Source organism: Parasteatoda tepidariorum, chromosome 3 (genome assembly GCF_043381705.1).
Source record: "Parasteatoda tepidariorum isolate YZ-2023 chromosome 3, CAS_Ptep_4.0, whole genome shotgun sequence".
Lineage (NCBI taxonomy): Eukaryota > Metazoa > Arthropoda > Arachnida > Araneae > Theridiidae > Parasteatoda > Parasteatoda tepidariorum.
The window spans coordinates 85,836,860-85,858,076 of record NC_092206.1 but is presented as its reverse complement, the minus strand read 5'-3'; the positions used below and the strand labels follow the sequence as shown (position 1 = coordinate 85,858,076).

General features: G+C 27.6%; 1 protein-coding gene across 1 annotated transcript in view; it reads left to right on the top strand.

Moving 5' to 3' along the window:
* The first annotated feature begins 1,707 nt into the window (after positions 1-1,707).
* LOC107436845 (5'-3' exoribonuclease 2 Rat1) overlaps positions 1,708-21,217 on the top strand; it is an 89,145-nt gene continuing 69,635 nt past the window's right edge. The window contains 14 exon segments of the mRNA XM_043047471.2: positions 1,708-1,834; positions 4,737-4,824; positions 4,932-5,059; positions 6,200-6,311; positions 6,386-6,559; positions 7,625-7,787; positions 9,409-9,459; positions 10,901-10,918; positions 12,402-12,491; positions 14,595-14,644; positions 15,290-15,415; positions 17,053-17,132; positions 18,482-18,539; positions 19,403-19,460. Of these exon segments, the coding sequence (XP_042903405.1) occupies positions 4,750-4,824; positions 4,932-5,059; positions 6,200-6,311; positions 6,386-6,559; positions 7,625-7,787; positions 9,409-9,459; positions 10,901-10,918; positions 12,402-12,491; positions 14,595-14,644; positions 15,290-15,415; positions 17,053-17,132; positions 18,482-18,539; positions 19,403-19,460 (1,183 nt within the window). The 5' untranslated portion in view covers positions 1,708-1,834; positions 4,737-4,749.

The window sequence follows — 21,217 nt, the reverse complement described above, 5'->3', positions numbered from 1 at the left end:
TTTATCCCTAACTATCACAAAAAATTGCGTCTATTAAGGATCCTTAAAAATATACAATGTCAAAAATACTAAAGAATTTTAAAAAGTTCTCTATTGATCAAAAAGCGTTTGTTGAAAGATTTTTAAGGGGGCTTTAGAATTTTTTTTATCTTGTATAGTGCGGTATAGTATATTTTTATATCGAGCATCAGTTTTTTGACAAAATTAACGAAGGAAATAATTTTGGTAGAATGATATAAGGATTCTAATTACGCGTCCAGAGCCCTTATCTGTCCTCCCCTCCAATGAAGGGTATAATATCAGAAATAATGGAAAACAATATAAAAAATACTTCAAACTATCAATAGTTTAAAGCTATTCATGGTCTTCTTATCAATAATTATTACAAATAATTATTATAAATAATTATTATAAATATTTATTATAAATAATTATTATAAATAATTATTATAAATATTTATTATAAATATTTATTACAAATAATTATTATAAATAATTATTATAAACAATTATTGTAATTAATTATGGCAATTAATTCTCAGGATGTTAGGCAGAACAAAACAAAAAAAAATGATAATCTCAAAGTGTGAAGTAATTCTGCTCCTATAACAGTACAGAAAATTTGAATGGGTCGTTACAAAAACTGAAAAACATGACTACCCACTCTCAATTTGAAGCAATTGTAGGATGCAGTTATGACATCACAATAACGCACACCTTTAAGCATATTAGAATTTTAAAGTTGTAACTACAACAAAATCTTGAACTGTTTTTTGAAGCTATCGACGAAGTGAAATATCAATACGAATAAGAACAGAGGAAATATTTAAAGCATTAAGTATTTTAAGGCATAAATTAAATTAAAGAAAACTTTCTAAAGCCTAACAATCAACGTTAGAAAAATATAGTTTTCTCTCTTAAAACGGATGATTTCAAAACAATGTAAACAAGTTGTTGTTTTCATTACTTATTACATTTAAATAGTTTGTATTGACAAGGAATTCAGATTTCGTGAGTGTCTGGATGCGAAATACTCACATACCCCTCCCCTCTGAACAACTAGTTAAATGCGTTGTGTACTATAATGGATTCCATTTTCAAATCGAAACTTACATGATAGTGAACTTTTTTTCTTATCTAAAAATTTAACAAACTTGATTTTCTTTTATATAAAATTTCGAATCATCTTCAAGCATATTTCTCAGACCGGTCCCAATGTTGTGCAGTTCTAATGCGACGATTAAAACATAATTCTTCTGCTAGTACTCTTAAGAAGAGTTGCAATTTTTTAATAACTTGAAGCTGAAACATAGTAATACATAAAAACCAAACGTACTGCTGCATAGCAATACAAATAAAACAACAAATAATTAAATATTGGCTAAGTCTTTGGAATATATTGTTGCAGCTGCTCTACAAAGCTTCCGTATTTCATCCTTTTGGAAGATATATGCCTTTTTTCCATACAGATTTGAGGAGGACCATCGCTATGAGATCCTTAGAGCATCCGACTGCTGACCAAAATGTTTTTAAGGTTATTGTTTGTAAAAATGACGTGCAGTGTTCAGCAAATTTAACCCTTTAAAATAGTTTTGATACTAAGCGTTAGATGTCACGACAATGTTATTTCCCAAAACCGGAAAAAACATTACGGTTGACATGAGCATTTTAACAAAGAATTAGTATAATAAGATGTCAGAAAAAAACGAATCGAAGTGAAGTGTTGTGTATTTAGGTTGCGGTGAGTTTTCTTGTTTTGTTGACAAAAATAAAATTAAATATTTAAAAACTTTACTTGCCAAGTTATTAATTTGGATATAATACTCATTTAATAGTAATTTTTACGTTTTGGTTTTTTTCCCTCTCTTGTATGAAATTCATTGTGTGCTTGATGCTTTTGAAATTTTAATGTAACCAACTTAAGAACATCACACACATTTTTTAAATTAAATTTGTTGAAAGTAATTTGTTAAATTTATCAATAACAAGTGTTTAAAACTTCTTAAACGTTACTAATTCTCTCAATATATCTATTTAAGCCTGAAATTTATTACATTTCTTTTACAATCATTGTATAAATTTCTATTATATTCTTTAATTGAACTACTTGTTGATGTAATATTCACTTAGGAAAAATTTCCTTGTCGTGTTTTGAGACACAATAATCACCAAGTCTTGACAAATTTATGGCTGCGACCCGCAAAAAGCTAAAAAATAAAAATCACATAGGGACCAACTTGAAGGATATAACTCCCTGGGCAAACCGTTACATGTTTTTCTTTTAAAAAAAATTATAATTTAAAATCCATTTAATGCCTTGAGGATTGTAATCGGGGGTTTCGTGTAGGATCGGGGACCCCTTGGATTGATTCAATTGTACAATTTTGCTGAAACCCTGTTGCTGGATATTATGTCACTTTCGGTTTACCATAATTTGTGTTTATTGTTATGCAATTGTTTCTTGGTTTATTTATTAATTTAATTTTTACTTTTTAAATTTTCCTTAATCGTTTAGGAAAGATTTTTATATTGTGATCTGTGGTAGAATAATCACCGAGTGTAAAATCCTAGAATTGCCCACCTCTTGGAGGGGTCTGTCCAGGCCGAATTTGCTACCGTTTAGCGGTACCTTCACAAATTCAATTTTATTTAAAACGGTAGTTTCACAAATTTGACTTTAGGAAAAACGGTAGCTTCACAAGATACTTTTCCTTAAAAATTTGTTTTTGTATCCGTTAAGAAACATTAAATCTATATTTTTACCATGTTTTTGTAATAAAATTTTTAATTTTTCACAAATTATGTCTAAATTTTCACAAAATAGGTACCTAGACAGACCCCTGTCTTGGCGACTTTTTGAAATCTCCCCAAGTTTGCTATTATTGCTGGGATCAACGTTGTTTTTTGTTTATTAAATAAAACTATTTTTAATTATTACAAATCTATTAAAATATTTTTAATCGAATTAAAAATAGCTTTCCTTTTTTCTGTTGGCTCATCTTTTGAACCAGTACCACACAACATTTGACCGGTCAACAGTCATTCACCTCACAAAAAAAAAAAAAAAAAATCTAATGTCAAATTAAAAACTGAAATAATAAGAATGATGCAACAGCAAGAGATCAGAAGCATAAATGGCGAAAAAAATAAACCCTTTTACCTCTTTCCTAACGAAATCCAACTTTCGCTTTGGTATACATATCAAATAACCAATCGGATTTAAGAATTTTGGTAGTGTTATCGGACGCTCAAAATTTTCTCCTCAAAATATCTTCTGAACGCCTAGTTTGGCGAGATTTATTTATAAAATTCCCCACGAGGTTGGCTATTCTAATGTCCACCCTTTGCCGAGTCTCGGTGACTCTCGAGGAGCTTAAAAAAGCATCACAGAAAAGGACCAACTTGAAAGGGTATAACTGATAGCCGTCCCCGGACAAACCTCTATATGCCTTTTTTTTTAAAAAAAATTTCCTCTTTAAAATCTATTTGGTGACGTGGCAGTTGTTGTTTGTGTAGCAGATCACAATACGGAATTATCTCCTACGTATGTCTGAGGATGGTAAAATGTATATGATTGAGATTTTGATGTTTATTGCTGTAGTTGTTGTGATAGATTATGTTGAGGAAATATCCCCTTCACATAAGAAAAACAAATTTATTTTAGATTCCAATATTTTTTGAAATACAGTATTCTAAAAAAAAAAATCCCCCTCTTAAAATAATACTCAAAGCAATATATCCATATTTTTACCATATTTTTGTGTTGATTTTATAATATAATTTTTAATTTTCACAAATTACGTCTAAAATTTCACAAAATAGGTACTTTTTAGAAAAACCTAGACAGACCCCCATCTAATTTCTCACATCCCACTGCCTTGAAGTTGCCTAAACTTGGCGATTCTTTTGACCCAGGGCCCGATAAGAAAATCTTCCCTATGTAAGGATTATTTCAACTGCCTTGATCGATAAGTTAAAAGCCTCAACTCCAACTTTTCTGAATTCTTTTATGTAGTGTTTTCAAATTATTCTAAGAAATTCACTTATTTATGCTCTCTAGAAAGTTCCAAAATCAAAACAGTGATGAGTGTTCATATTGGAATTTATATTAGTTCTAACCATTATGTAATGCAAGTTAAGAATGTTTTTTTTTCTTCCAGATTATTGAAAGAAAAAGTATTTTAAGTATATATCTCAGGGGCTGAATATCATTCAAATTTTAACTATACAACTAAATAACATAAGAAAAATCTTATTAAACTTTAACAGTTTTAAACATTATTACGGGCTGGCGGCTTATTTTTACGACAAAGGTGAAGCGGATATTTTTTACCAGGGTCAAAAGGCGGGGCCCCCTTTAAAAACGTTAAGGGAAAACACTGCAATATATTAGTAAAACAGTAGTTTGGTGGGAGGTGGTTTTACATTATCTATCTCAAGTTTGTTGTTCTCTGATTTCTTTCTTCTTTAATTTTTGGTCTGCTTTTGCTTAGATGTTACACAAACTCGGAGGCCTTTTTGGTGCAGGCACTAACAGAAATCTTTCAAAAATCAGTTTTGAATGAAATAGTATAATCCTCTTAAAGTATAGTGTTTATTACACATCATGTATGCTATTTCAAGAAAAAAAAAGCATGATTTTTAATTGTATTTAAAGAATTTAATTTTGTATCCCTGATTAACCTTTTAATAATAATTTATTTGATGTGATTTTTAACTTTTGCTGTTCATTTCAGGTTTTTATTTAAGATGGGAGTACCCGCATTTTTCCGCTGGCTGAGTAAGAAGTATCCTTCAATAGTTGTCCATTGTGTTGAAGAAAAAGTATGTATATTTTCTCTTTAAGCTATTTCATAGTTCAGTGTAATATAAGTCATTTCTACAAAACAATTTACAATTTTGATACATGTATTTTTTATTATTTTTTTCAGGGTAAAATTATTGATGGAGTTAAAATTCCAAATGACTCTTCTCAACCAAATCCCAATGATGTGGAATTTGATAATTTATATTTAGATATGAATGGTATTATTCATCCTTGTTGCCATCCTGAGAACAAGTATGTTTTATTGTGAAACAAAAACTCTAAAACTTTAAGCGTAAAACAAAACTTAATGTTTAATTATTTATTTTTTTACTGTTTACAAACAATTTAGACATTTCGCTTTTTAGTGTTAAACGTTATGCTAGATAATGTAAACTTTTTCTTTGCATCAGAATTTTTGCTGTTCTGATTAAACTAATTGGGTACTTGCACTTCAAGAAGAAGACGATCACAGATACCCACACATGTAACCTATGACATCTACGCCAGCTTGTTGTTTTAAAGGAAACTGGCATGTTAAAGTTGAGCTAAGTTTCTCAACATAAGCTAGAATGCTAATTAACATGAAGTTAATAAAATACAGTGCTGTATCCAGTGTTTTCATCATAGAGAAAAAATGGGTGAGAATTTCTCACCCTTTCTCAAACACAGGGTGAGATTTAAAAAAGTTAAGTGAGATTTCTAAAAAAACAAAAAAACTCTTGAAAAAAAATCATTTCTTTAATTATAATACATTTTTAACGTCTTCTATTTTTTAACGCATTGAATATTTTTGATGCATCATCATAGAAGATTTTGCCTTTACAAGGTATTTGTCCATCTTGCATAAGTGCATAAAAAATTTGAACGTCTTACATGAAGAAACCTTACCTACGGTAAACACGTGGTTGCAGAGAAATGTGTTCTGAAAGGGGTTCCGTGGTTGTGTTCTGTTGTTCGAAAAGGTTCTGAACAATACTGGTAAATAGGGAAGCTAGATAATGGGGCAGATGTTGAAAATAATGAAAGATCCAGTAAGAAAAGTGAAACGGATTTTATTCTAAATGACGTAATTCGAAGCTTTTTCCAAAATGCGAGAATTTTGAAAGTGATTTATAGAATGCGCGAATTTTTCGCGGTAATCATTTTTTAATGCGAGAAAAGAAAAAAATATGCGAGATTCTCGCGCTGTAGTGAAAACACTGTGTATCCCGCATCGAATTTCTTGAAATGTTATTCTTTCTCGTCTATGTTACCAAAATGTTTCTTTCCTGTATTGATGATCAGATTAAAATTTTAGTAAACCAAAGCAGTTTTATAGCAAGCAAACAAAATTTTGTTTTTAAAAGTTTCATTCTAATTTTCTGTCACTGATGTATATTTATTATTTTTTAGAGCTGCTCCAAAAGATGAGGAAGAAATGATGATTGCTATTTTTGAGTACATTGACAGAATATTTAACATTGTTAGACCTAGACGCCTACTCTACATGGCTATAGATGGTGTAGTAAGTAACTTGCAATTTTACTTTGAACTCTTGTCTTTTGAAGTTCTTCATATAAACTCTTGCATATTTTCTAGGCTCCACGTGCTAAAATGAACCAACAAAGATCGAGACGTTTTCGTGCTGCTAAGGAAACAACAGAAAAAGTAGACTTGATTGCTCGTTTGCGAGAGGAATTAGCAGACAAGGGTATTTCACTACCTCCAGCAAAGCCTAAAGAAGAACATTTTGATAGTAATTGTATAACCCCAGTAAGTACTTCATTTAGTTTGAAAAATTTAATGTCATAAATGTGTTGTATTTTTAGTAACAAGCTTCTAATATTTATTTATCAGTATCACAAAATAATATTTGTAGTTCATTTATCATTTATCGAAAATCAGAGTGTCTTTAATACTAAGCATTTTTTTTTCTACTGAAGGCAGTAATATACGAAATTTTCTCTCATAATTACATAGGAGATACCAGTGTTTGTTGCAAGGCAGTCACTAGCTTAAGTTTATAAATAAAACTGAAATCAATGCTCAGAGTTTTAAATAGTTCGACGATTATTAAGTACGTTTTGTATTTATGCTGGGCTAAATAATAATTTAACAAAATTTTATTAAAAACCACATTTTTTTCTTCCAGATTATTTACTTTTGTGTATCTATGCAAAGTGATTTAAATGTGTAAGCTAATTTTAAATGTGAATACCAAAATGATAAGCAAAGCTGGCATATAATAAAAAAATTGCATTAGAACATCAAATTGTGAACATTATCTGGAAATTTACTTGTAATAGCATCATAATCATTTTCTGCATGTCTGAATAAATATGTTGAGCCAATGAAGAGTTTCTTTTCGTTACTCTTTATCTCCCTCGCTCAATCAGGTTTCTAGATCAGAGCAATGAAAAAAATCTGTTCTTTTTCCAGCTAAAACTACATGCCACATGTAAACTATTTTAATTATCTCCTATTAAATAAAACTATTGAATAATTTATTACTTTATTTTTCAATGGGGAATTTGACTACTATTTTAAATGTTTTTGTAATAAATATATATACTTTTATTATTATTATTGTTGTTGCTAACTTTGCTGAAAGCCCTGCAATCATTTTTTATTTAATTTCTTTTTATTTATGCTTTTTTTAATTTACAAGTGTGATTTTAGTAAATAGTATAATTTTTTTGTATTATTTTTGTTTAGAATAGCTTATATTTCATTATTTGTCTATTCAAATCAGTTATTTCCCATCCAAACAATTCATATTAAAATCCTTTTTGTATTTGTGTTTTTTACTTTATATTTATTTTGTTAATTTTATTGTAGGGAACACCTTTTATGGCACGTCTTGCCAAGTGCCTTCACTATTACATTCATGACAGATTAAACAGTGATCCCGGTTGGAAAAATATTGAAGTTATTCTGTCTGATGCAAATGTGCCTGGTGAAGGAGAACATAAAATAATGGATTACATTAGAAGACAACGGTGTAAGTTAAACGTTCTACTTTATTAACCATTTGTTTATTATTTGTATATAATTCAAAATTAGACTATTTCATAGCAACAAAAACAAAGTTCAATTAGAGTTTTTAAAGCAACTCTTCCATCTCACCACTTGCCTAAAGCTGTGCCTGTTTATATATGACATCTTTAAAAAGTATTTATTTAACATCTTATATCTGCTAATGAATAAGTAGGTTTCGTTTGAATATTTAACCAACGCAAAGCTTCCAACTTGAATTTTGCATTTTTTTATTTTAAAGCTGTGAATTTGTATTAATTTTTGTAAAAAAATATTGGCTACATTTTCACAACATAAGTTAGACTGTATATGTTTTACAGTGAACTCAATGATGTATGTCCAGTCCTTTGTACTTACGTTAGGTGTTTGTAGTCTAAAAATAAAATTAATTAAAAGATTGAAGTAAAAATATTAATTAAAAAAAGTTCTTATCATTTTTGCAAAAAAGAAAAAATTCTGTAGGGGTTTTGACCAGTTCATTCCATTTTGTTATGGTTTCAAAAATGGAATAATCTTAACAAAGCCCCTGCAAAACAATTTCTGTTTGAAACAAAACTGTCTATGTCTATACGTAGCTGTTTTAATTTAAACTATGATGAAAATATTTTTGCACTGTTAAGTATTTGTGTTTCATTATGTTGACATTTATTAATAATTTGACATTAAACTATTTTAAGTACTTTTTTTTTCTTGCAAAATAAAATAACTTTAAAACCGGTAATACTTTAGAGAAAGAAATTGTTTTGCTCATGATTGATAATTCCAACAGCATACTTGTAATTATCAAGAAAATCTACTCCTAGATTTCACAAGTTTATAAGAGATTATTGAGTTTACTTCATGTACCAATATCTTCAGAAAAATAAATAAACTAATTGAGAAAGATAAATCAACTTATCTTTATAAAGGAGAATCTTAAAATGAGAATACACAACTTTTTGAAAATAACAAACTCCACTGAACATTTGAGTTATTGTAAGAAACATTTGGATTGCAGTAAAACACAATATATAAATTAATATTTTATCAATGAAGTAGTCCCGCAATTGTCTGTTATAGACCAGAGGGGTCATAGAGGTTAAGGCTCTGCAACTTCTTGACCAATGGCATGATTGTGGCAATTTGGTCAGCAGTTTGCACAGGCCACCTTTATTTCCCAGATAAGTTGGTATCCATTGATCTGAAGCTGAATGAGCTTCAAGCCACCATTAGGGATCAAACCTCAGTTTTTCAAAATCACAGTCTTTTCCCCTCTAATCACTATTTATTAATGTATTGCTTTAATAAGGATGATATCAATTAACTAAGATGTGAATTCAGAATTTTTTTTTTTACCAAGTTGAAATTAAATTAAGTGTATTTTTAATTTTCCCAAATAACTATTGTAGGTTTTTAGCTTTTTTTCTATGGGAAGGCAATTTTGTTTAATTATACTGTATAAATTACTCACATATGTTTCTTGTAAGCAATTGTCTTAAACTACTTTAATATGAATTGTAAATGTATTTTAACAATGAAATTATATTACGTAAAATCATTCATTTTTTATTTTGTTTCATTAATATTTATTTTAAAAATGTATGCAGCTAATCCTGATCATGATGCAAACACTCGTCATTGTCTATGTGGAGCAGATGGTATTTATTACTTTTATTTTCTTTTATGTGTTTTTTGCCTTTTTTTACAAACAGAAAATGTAGCACTTCTTTTGTACATTGATTTTAAAAATTCACTCATAAAAAGACTCAAGTTAATATTGAATAATTTATCTCTTAAATGATTTCCTAAATCTACAAATTTAATGCATTTGTTTTTGATTACTGTGTTCTAATGCATACTAAAAATAATGTGTTTTTATTTAGTTATATTTTTATCATTTATTCCACCAAAGTAAAAACTAGTTGAAAGTTTTAATGTTTTATTAGTTTTCTAGAAAAAGTTATGTAAGACAATCAATTTTTGCCTTTAGTTTTGCAAAGCATGTCAGTAAATTAGCCAATTACGCTTGTTTTTTTTATCATCCTATTTGTGATCTAACTCACCTATTTCGAAATCAAATATTTCACTTTTTGAAATATTTTTCACTGTTTAATACTAGATTTATCTGATTGTTGTTAGTTGAATTAATAATATGAATTAAAGATATTGTTAAGTATCGCTTAAAAATGGCATCTATTTTTGTTACTATAACTTACTCAAAAGCTTGCTGGATACGGTTTTTAAAGTTAAAGCGGACTCTTAAGTTTAAAATCAATTTTTGCAATTGCTGTTATGTCAAAACTATTTTCATCGCTCTATTTATTTAAGAATATTCTCGATCACTGTCAATCTATGAAATGCCACTTTGCAAAAAGAAAAAGTCTACTAGTGTTTTTAACTTCAAATCTGAGTTTGAACTTAAATTGAACAATAGATATGGCTCTTTTGTTTTTCCGAGATTCAAAATTTTATTACTGCTGCATAGAAGTTTTTTTTAAAAAAAATACCTATTAAAATAGCAAATAAGTGGAACAGTAATATATCCTGGCAACAATTTTGCCTTGGCCCCAGTTGGGCTCATTGTGGGTCCTAAATGAACATGCACCAAGGGACCAATATTGGAATGTCCAGATTATTATTATTGGTCCTGTATAGGCCTACACATAGGGCCTAGTTAGCTGAATAAAATATTGGGTGAATCTGTCAACTCTATATAAAGCCGAAATAGGTTGTAAAGTAACTGTAAAATATTGGGTGAATTATAAAATTCTATATAGGACCAATATCGGAAAAATAAAGGTTCTTTGAATCCTTACTGAGCCNTATTTTGCTGCTAAGGTAGTTTCATGTAATACAAAATTAGACAGTCAATATTGTAATATGTAAGGCAATACATAATAAGTTGAAATTAATTAAATCAAATATAAAATTGTTTAACTTAATATTCAGAATTTGTTCATTTATTTATTTATTTAAAATGAAACCTTATGCTTAACTTTAAAGTTATATGTTTTGCATGTGCATTACTGTTTGTTATTACCCATCTAATATTTGTTAAGTATTCCTACTAATTTAATCATTTTCTTTCTTTTTTTTTAGCTGACTTGATCATGTTGGGTAAGTATTTTCGTTGATTTATATTTTATTGCTAAAGCTTTATTATTTATAATATGAAAGTTAATTTTTCAATTTTGTTCCCATAAAAAAAGGTAGCAAGTTTAGCTATCTAAAAACTAAAATAGAATTTTGCAAATAATGATATAGTTTGAGCAATAAAATTTGCTTTAGGTATCTGAGTTGTTAATTCTTTGTAGATTTAGTTATGGTTTTTTGGTAAATATTAGTGTCAGTATTGAAAATATCGAAATTCTGATATTATTACCAGATTAACCATCTTCACCAAGTTGGTTTAAATTCTAATTTGTTAAAATTGCTCAAATCAGCAACATTTGCATAAACTAATGCTGAAAGATCAGTTGCAAAAATTTAGTTAAGTGTTAAAGAAAAGCAAATATTATAAACTACAAAGGTAGTTGAATTATATTTGTTGTAATCATCTGCTGAATGAAACCCATCCTCCTTAATATACAGAATCTTTAATTTTAAATCAATTGAAATCAGAATTAGAGCTGGGCCCTGAGTAAGGTGGATTGACTTGAAGACATTGATAGTGACCACCTTGACAAAAAGTAACAGAAGGGAAATAAATTATAAAGAATGCCTTGGCAATTAAAGAGCTGTCAAGTCATTGAAAGAGATGTTGAGAAAGTTGCATGCAATTTCATTTGGTTGAACCACAACTACCAGAGCAAGGGCTTATTCTTACCTGAATTATTGTTTTTTATTTTTTGTTTTTCCCTTTCTTTCTTCAAAGAAAGAAATATTTCTGCAATTTTAGTCTAATTATATTTGAACTGAGGCACTGCTATCTTGAACAAAGCATGCTAAGTTCTAATGGAGAATTGTTCTAAATCTTTATTATTATTTAATGAATCTTCGTTGATTTACGTTATTTTTTTATTTAGTTTCAAAATTATGAAAGACGGGACAAATTGTTAAGACGCTAATGGCATATTGTTATACATAAAAAATAAAACAAATAAAAATTATTCATTCTTACAAGAAAATACAAATAAAAGAAATTTCTACTATTTATGATTTTGTTTTTATTAATGTTCTTCTCCAGATTGCTGCATATTTAAGAACTATCCTAAGTGATGCAATTTCTGTAAAAAAGAATAATCAAAACTGATCTTATACCGAAAAAAAATAATCAAAAACTAATCAAAACTGAACAGAAAGAAGAAAAAAATAAGAAGAACTAATTTAAAATTATCACTTTTTTTTAAATCAAATTTAATGTTATCTTTTCTACTTAACTTTATTTTGTTGCTAATTTAGAAAATATAAATGAAATATTTATTTTTCTTTTCCAGTACCATTTGTGAAAGTTAAAAAAAAAATTTTTTTTTTTAATGTTTTTATATGACTTATGCATTTAAATATCAAATTCAATTAAACCCTGTTTGTCTCATTTTTATAAATAAAATATTAACTACACAACAGAACGCCATGCTTAATTGTTTTCTTCTAATTTTAGGCTTAGCTACGCATGAACCCAACTTCACTATTATTCGAGAAGAGTTTAAGCCAAATCAACCAAGGCCCTGTGAATTATGTGGTCAAATAGGTAAGTCTCAAGATAGCCTGGTTTACAAAATCCATAAATTATACAAAAATGAAAGAACTATCTTACCTATCCTAGCAAATCTGTTGTTTTTAAATTTTTAGGACTCTTGAATAACATTATAAAAATGTTTTCTTTCTTTATGTTTGTAAATGATTTATGTCATGACAATAATTTATTTTGAGAAAATTTAAAAAGGTTGGATTAGGGATCATATACTTGTTTATTATTTTTAAGAGATAGAATCAAATCATCTATAGTGGACATCAGTTTCAAAAGTTTGAATCAATTTTTTTATGCAGTTCATTTAAAATTATTTTAATCTAATTAACAATTAAATAATTATTGATTTTAAAAAAATGGTGAATTAAAGGGTTGTTAAAAAAATTATTCTGTTAAAAAAAGTTTAGTTGCATTGAAAATTAATGAAACAATTTCATTAAAGATATTAAAACTAAATTGCAATTATTAACAAAATATTCTATTTTTTATTAGCTTTTAACAATAAATTATTTCAATTTAGAGTTGAATAAGTAATGACATTTTGAAACAAGCATTAAAGTTTAATACTGTGAAGTAAAATTGCTGAATATGTTTATAAAAAAAATTTTTTTTATTTAAATTATTATTTATTTAATATAATAATTTCTTTAAACTGTAATTTTTATTTTTGTTCAAGTTGTAAATTTTAAAACATGCTTCTAAAAGTTTGCTGTTGTGCATATTTTTTTTTTTTTTTTTTTTTTTTTTTTTTACAAAACTTTTGTGGCCATTAGGAGAAAACCTGAAAAGAGAAAATAAGCAGCAAAACACTCTAAGCAGTAAGAATCCCATGGTCATAGTTAGAATATTAATCAAAGCATTTTTTTAATGAAAAATTCAGAAAGATAGCTACACACGCATACTCAAACTCACCATCATTTGATCGGTGTTCAAATCCACTTTTATAAACTCTGTTACTCACATACAAAACAAAACTTGTCAAATTTATTGAGAAAAAGTGTTATCTAATGTCATGGCAAAGATAAATTATTTCTGGAGTTATATTAAAATTAAATATATTCTTTATTAATAAAACATTGGTAAAAAAAAGTCTGATTCTAAAAAGATATAGTAGCGTTGAACCTTTTTGCAACAAAGCAACCTTATTGTGCTTTTGCCATTAATACATTTGGTTCATTAATCGCCATTTATTATTGATATTAATTTATTTGATATGATACTTCCAACCTTCAGGGAAAAAAATCCTGTGTAATTGTGTTTTATGAAAAAAGTATTTTAAACAATGAAAAAAAGTTTGTTTGAATTGAATTATAAGCATTACCCAAAGTTTAAGAACATAAAACATTTCCATAATCAAAATGCCCTTAAAAATAGCAAAACAAATGGATGCTTAAATATATACATAAATTCCTTTATGAAACTAAAATTTTGCATAATTGTAAGAAATTATGTTAAGGGAAATTTATATGCAATATATTTTCAATAAAGCTAAAATTGTTAAATTCTAAAATAACAGAAATCTATGGAAGAAAGCTGGATTATCTTGACATATGATATTAATATTTTATATAAAAAGCTTATGTGCTTTAAAATCTCACAAAACTACAAAAAAAATAAGAAATTCATAGGTTTATTAAAGCTCATTGGGAAAAGATATATAATGTCTGAAGCTATTTTTTTAATCTTTTAAAAACCTTCCAAAAACTGTATTGTCTGGTATTATTGTAAGTTGTAGTTTTGGTTAATTGATTCTCTTAATTTATTTCAAACATTTCCACCGGAATATTGTGTAATTATCTTGGTGAAAAAGTTTGGATGTCCATAAATATTACAATTAAATCGACAAATAATCATTTGATGCTCTTCACCTTCTGATGCAGAATACAGAATATTTGTGATAATTAATTGATTTCAAAACATTTTGAATAGGAAGTACCTTAACAATGATGAAGGTTAATTAGTTTTTCGAAAAAGAAAATCGGTAATTATATGTCATATAAAGCTAAATGTCAATGTTTTGATATTTATTGTTGGTATTAATATATTGAAAAAATAATAATTTTTTATTGTTGACTGTTTATTGTTTACCTTCTATTTATTAAGGTCATGACATGAAAGAGTGTACAGGAGGGGCGAAACAGAAACAAGGTGAAGTAAGTAAATCTGAAGTTTTATGAAAAGAATATATATATATATTTTTAAAATAACGGCAGGCACTTGAACTCTCGTTCTTCGCCTCGGAAGATGCCGGAAGTGTTGCTCATTTAGCGTTACCCAGTGGGCACCTGTGAACCTAAGTCACGGAGGCGAGCAACATTACCCACGCCACACTGCCACAAACCCGTTCATAGGGTGGGCCACATTCACACATAACAGAGGACAGCACAGAGAGAAACATCCATGCCCAGAGCGGGATTCGAACCCGCAGCCATTGGCTCCGCAGTCAAAAAAGAATATATGGGCCCCATACTAAAATGTTTTTAATTTCTTTATGTCTAGTAAAGTATATTTTAATTCTAGTTCAGAATAATTTTGTTATTAAATTATATATTGGAAATGGAAACTTGATAATATATTTAACCTATAATATAATTCCCTTATCTCAACTGTAAAAAAATTCTATTTTTGGAAAATTTGGAAAGAAAAACGCTCAACACTTTTTGAAATCAATATATATCCAAATATTTTGAAAAGGAAACTTTATTTGCTTTCTGAAAATTCTTAAACCTAAACAAATAACTATTTTCTGTAACTCATTAACAGAAAAAGTGCACATTGTGATTTTTTCTCATTTGCAGTTTGATGAATTGGAAAAGCCTCTAGAAATTGATACAGAGTTTATTTTCATCCGTTTAAATGTCTTGCGAGAATATCTTGCTAAAGAATTGGCTATGGAAAACTTACCATTCCAGTATGATTTAGAAGTAAGATAAATATTGCTCGTTTATACATATTGCTTGTTTATACAATTTTACTACCTAATTATGTTCTTTATTATATATTTATTTTCTTATGATGCATTCTTTAAAGGTATTAAATTGAAGCATATCCTAGATAATTTATCCTTGAATTTTTTATTCTTGTATTACTCAGCTCAAAAAATGAATTATTTCATATTTAAAATTGTCAAGTTGTCATTTAAGAAATTTTTGAGAAAATGACGTTGATAAGGTGTCATATATCATTACTGAAAACTTGTTTTGACTGCATTTATTATTAAGGATGTTGTGCCAGGAAAATTTCAACAAAAGAATTATAGGATAAAGATGAAATAGAAATATGTGTGTATACAATAATAATAATGGAAAAAAAATGCTTTCAAAATAAAAAAATTTATTTAAAGAAATTTATATATTTATGATTATTATAATAATAAATATTATAGAAGTATTATATTTATTTTAGTGCCAATTGTTTAGAATAACTTATGTCTTTAGTCTTTTAATTTAAAAAGCAGGCCTACAATGTTTTTGACAAAAAGATTATGGACCCAGTTTTTTGTTAATCATGATAAATTTGTAATTTAAGTATTTAATTGAGATGATATGCAACTAGTAAAATACTGTAAAAACATTAGTTTCTAATGCTAGTAATATTTAATTGCTTTCTACGAGTCTTTTTTTTATTACAAGAACATAAATGTTCGAGAATTAGAATATAATTTTTTGAAAAGTTCTCTTCAGAATTCGGATCAATATGTGAACTCTTGGGAGTGATTAATGTATATCTCTTCTGTACAACTGAGCTTTCAAAACTATCTGTCTTTTCTTCATACAAAATACTTCTGTCTTAATTATATTTTATTCATAAGGTTTAGGCAAGTTACTATATTAAAGTGAATTGTAAAAGATACAGTTGAAGCCTGTTATAGTGTACTATATGCAGACCAAGAAAAAAGTCAACTGTAAATTTTGGTTTACTGTATCCAATTTGTTTAAAAAATTATTTTTTAGCATATGGCAATAGAAATTGTGGTTATGATGGTAAATTTATTTGTAAATTATTAAGTTTTTTTCCCTATGTCCATCCATTCACTATTTCCAAGGTTCATTATAGTGGAATTCAACTGAATATTTATTTTAAGATTAGATTTTCTGTATTATATGTAATTTAATTTTACATATTGAGACTTTGGAATTATTTTTTTTCCTTCTATTTCAAACCATTAGAATTCAAAACTTTTTATATACTTTCTTTTGAATTGGATATTTTTAAAAAAAAAATGAGGAAAATTTAATAAACAGCAGTAATGAACCATAGTTATACTATTAAAAAAAAGCATATCTATAAATATATCATTTGTAGTTAATAAATTACCTTTTTTTTTCTTCCCCAACCCCCTTTTTGTCTGTAGATTATATTCTCAGTGTGTCCTAAGAAAGCTCTCTAATTTATTAACAAATATTTTAATATTTTTACCCTTCAACCACAGTTTTTTTTAAAAATTTCTATTTATAGAATTATATCTATTTATTGACTTAATATTTTCCTATTTTTGTTTGCATTTTAGCATTATGAATTGAAAAATTTATTTTTAATTATGAAACGTTTTGGTTTGTAGCGAGCAATTGATGATTGGGTATTTATGTGCTTTTTTGTTGGAAATGATTTTTTACCTCATCTCCCATCTCTAGAAATCAGGTAAATAATGCATTATAATATTGTTTTTGTAGACTGAGTTTTTTATATGTATTTAGAATTCATTTAAACTTTTAAGCTTTGCCATGTAAGAAAAGATACGGATAGAGGAAACTCTTATAAATTTGCTATGTAAGATAGTAAGATTTGATATTAAATGTTTTATAAATATTTTATGTCAACTGTAAAATTCATCAAATAAAACTATTATTGAATTTTTTTTGGGTAATTTGTTGATTTAGCAAGCAGTTTTAAACTTGTTTTTATTATTTATCATAAAATAGTTTTGATTTGGCTTATTGAGAGCCAGTCCTTTGCCTTGAGTTTTCAGTGCATTTTTATTAGCATCTATTCACTTTTATTTCTTTTAAGAAAGCAATGTTAACTGTTTGCTTTACCCTACTCAAATACATTCCAAATCAGTTAATTATTATAAAATATTTGTTGCAAATATGTTCTTTAAAATAATGAATGAAACAATGTGTTACAATGATAAATGATGCTTGTGAATTTTTTTAATTTTATTTATATTGTCGCTATCTTATGCCACTTTTTAATACAAACATGCCTATTTTAAGGCAGAGGGTTTGCTTCTTCTCGTTTTCCAGTGGCTCCATCTATGGCCAAGAATTTAACTTCTGCCTAAAAAATATGTCACCACGTGTTTTACAGCGTTGACACACTCACACGCCATCCATCCATCCACCAATCATAATTTTGATCTGAACCAGAGCAGGATCAATCTCCAATCCTGTACCCCCAGAAGTATTAATTTGTTATGGGAACTTGGAGGACTTAGTGACCCAGACTGATTTAGCAAGCCCCCATCACCATTTTTTTTGGGGGGGGGGGGGGGCTTCGGCCAGCAGGAATCAAACTCACAACCTCTTGGATATGTGCCTAACGCCTTACCAACCAGGCTATTCTGGCCCTAATTTTTATATTAAGTGAAAAATATTCTGGCAAATGCTTTTTTATAAATTTTATCTGACATGACTTTATAATCTTTATATATCTGTTATTAATTTAATGAGGAAAGCAGAATTAAACTGTTTTATCCTATTTGGTTACAAATGGAAGCAAAAATGAGTTAAAAGATGGTTTTTACAAATTACATTCAAGTTTCATGAAACAATCAAACTGATTTTCATGTCTAAAATTCCATCTTCTTCTATGGTGATATATTCAATATTATCTGTGTTTTTGTATTTACCTTACTTAGATATTTATTTGCAAATGCTAATGTGTGTACTTTTAAATTTTATTTGACGAATATTTTAAATTTATGTATTAAAGGTCGTCATTATAAAACATTCTGCATATCCATGTTTTAACATTTTGTATTTTTTTAGAGAAGGAGCCATTGATCGTTTGGTTGATCTTTATAAAAAGGCAGTATATAAAACTGGGGTGCGTATAAACTAATTTAATATTGATTATTTTTTTCATGTTTATTTATATATTTTTTTAATTTATTTGCTCACATGGTAAATTGAGTTAATTCAAATGCATTGTGAATTTTACTGTTATTTTTTTAAAAAAAGACAGAAAGAAGGTTAAAAAAAAGTTGTTCATGATGAGATGTTAAAGTTTTTTTCTCTAGAAAAATGTGCATTGTTATACTTATTTAATGAACTGTTTACTTGTTTCGAATTATAGTGAGTAACCTAGTTTGATTTTTAAAGAATTTTCTTTTCATACAATTTGGATTTTTGTGAGGTTTTTTCCTTGTTTTTATATAAGCTGTTTACGTAATAAATGCTGTTTCTTAGTTTTTCACAAACAAAGGATAAGTTCGATAACAATTAAAACTTATAATACCAACTCAAGTGTTGTCTCAATTTAAAACTTACTATATTCTAATCTATGTCTTATACCATAAGAGTTTATTTAAAACATATAGTTACAGTTAAAAATTACATTTAATGGTCAAAAAGTAACATACAGGGTAGTTTAAATGAAGCTAGTTCTGGTTTTACTAAATTGATCTAAATAAAACCCCTCATATATTCTGTAGATCATGAGGCCTAAGTTTTCAGTGTAAAAAATAGATTGAAATTTCGCCAATACGTGGCTTTGTACTTCACACATTTATAGGCAACATTTCGTGCTATTTTTTCTAGATTTACCTACTCTTAAGATCCAATTTATTACATAAACTCTGTGAATCTTAAAATTATTCATAATGAATAATATTCATTTCTATTAAAATTCTCTAATTAATATGAATATCTATGTTTTTATTTCTTATAGAAATTTATTTAAATTTTCAGGGATTTGTGACTGACAGTGGACATGTAGATCTGAATAGAGTTCAACTCATTATGAATGGTATACTATTTAACATGTTAAATTTGATTTTCATACACTTAATAGTTGTATTTATTTTAAACATTGTAACATAAGATTTTCTTTTTTATGTTGCTTTTTTGTTTATAAGTAAACAAATTATTCAATTAATCCTTTGAAATGATTTTGTAAATGAATGTTTGAAAAAGAAAACTTAGTCTGTAAATGAGTTGTGTTATTAATTAAGATCTGCCTGTTTTTATTTTGTTTGATTGCAGGTATGATTAGAATTTGCAGCGAAATATATAAAAGCTGTTACATTACAATATTAAGTTTTAAAATTGTTGTCCTTAATTTTAAATTAGAAATTAATAAATTTATCATTGGAAATGCCAATTAAGCCTTATTATACCATGTTGGAAAATTTTATATACATAACTACAAAACTTCTTTTTTTCATTTTCTTATTTAAGCAAATGATTTTTTAAAAAAGTTTAAAATCATTGATTGTTCTAAATTAGTTATGAATGGGAAAAGTTATTTCAGGTTTTCTTTTTCAATTAAAAGGATCATTTCAATTACTCTGGTTTTGGTTTGAAACCAGACTGGTCTGCATTTATTTTCACTGGAAATGAATCAGTATTATTGTCTTGTAAAATTGCTTTGATGATTTTAATTTAACATTTACCATAAGTCTTGAGTGTTTTTTTTAATGTTATTTTTTTTCTTTATTCATTTATAAAATAATTTGTGACCTTGATAGTAAACAATGAAATAAACATTGAAATGACTTTATTGTTGGCAATATTTTGAATAAATTTAGTAAGATAATTATATGTGTGTATCAATATTGAGGAAAACCTATTGCCATACTGTTTCTATTTTCCACTTTTAGCCAAGGGAGGTAAATCTAAAATCTATTAAATTTTAAGGTTGTTTATGTGATAAGAAGTCAGACAGAGTAAGATTAAACGTATCTGAATCCAAAGGAACAGTTAATTATAAAGAGAAAATCTTTTAAGTAGATATTTGCTCAGAAAATATTTTCAAGAGGGCTCACTCGAAAACAATTTTTCATCAATATATGTATATATATATTTGTATAATTTTCAATAATGAATGCTAGAAGAAGCATAGCAAATCAAAAGAGTTAAGAACTCCCAACCTGTGTGATCAAAAGCCAATTAAGAAGTTGTTATTAATGGAATACTAGGAGGGAGACATTATTGGTATTACAACACAAATGAGTATTAACCTAAGCCAAGCTAATTGAACTATTCCCACAACACCTTATGTTAATAGTTAATAAACAACCATCCTATAACACAGTGTTTCCCAAAGTGTGGTACGCGTACCCCCAGGGGTACGGGAACAGTTTAGTGGGGGTACATGTTCTTATGCGAATTATCTCGCAACAAACGAAAATTTCAAAAAATTTTATTTAAAAACAAAAGTAGCCATGAAAATTTACNAACAGTGTTTCCCAAAGTGTGGTACGCGTACCCCCAGGGGTACGGGAACAGTTTAGTGGGGGTACATGTTCTTATGCGAATTATCTCGCAACAAACGAAAATTTCAAAAAAATGTATTTAAAAACAAAGGTAGCCATGAAAATTTACGATTACGTATTTTTCTATTGGCTATTTCTTGCAGAGTTAACAGTTAATAATTAGTGGTGTTAACAGCCAGTTGTGATTTTTAACTTTGTGCTATTTTTTTATAGTAAAAAATACATTGATTTTTTTTATTAGTGGTACACAGCGTTAATAAAAATTTAGAAAGGGTACACAAAAGTCATA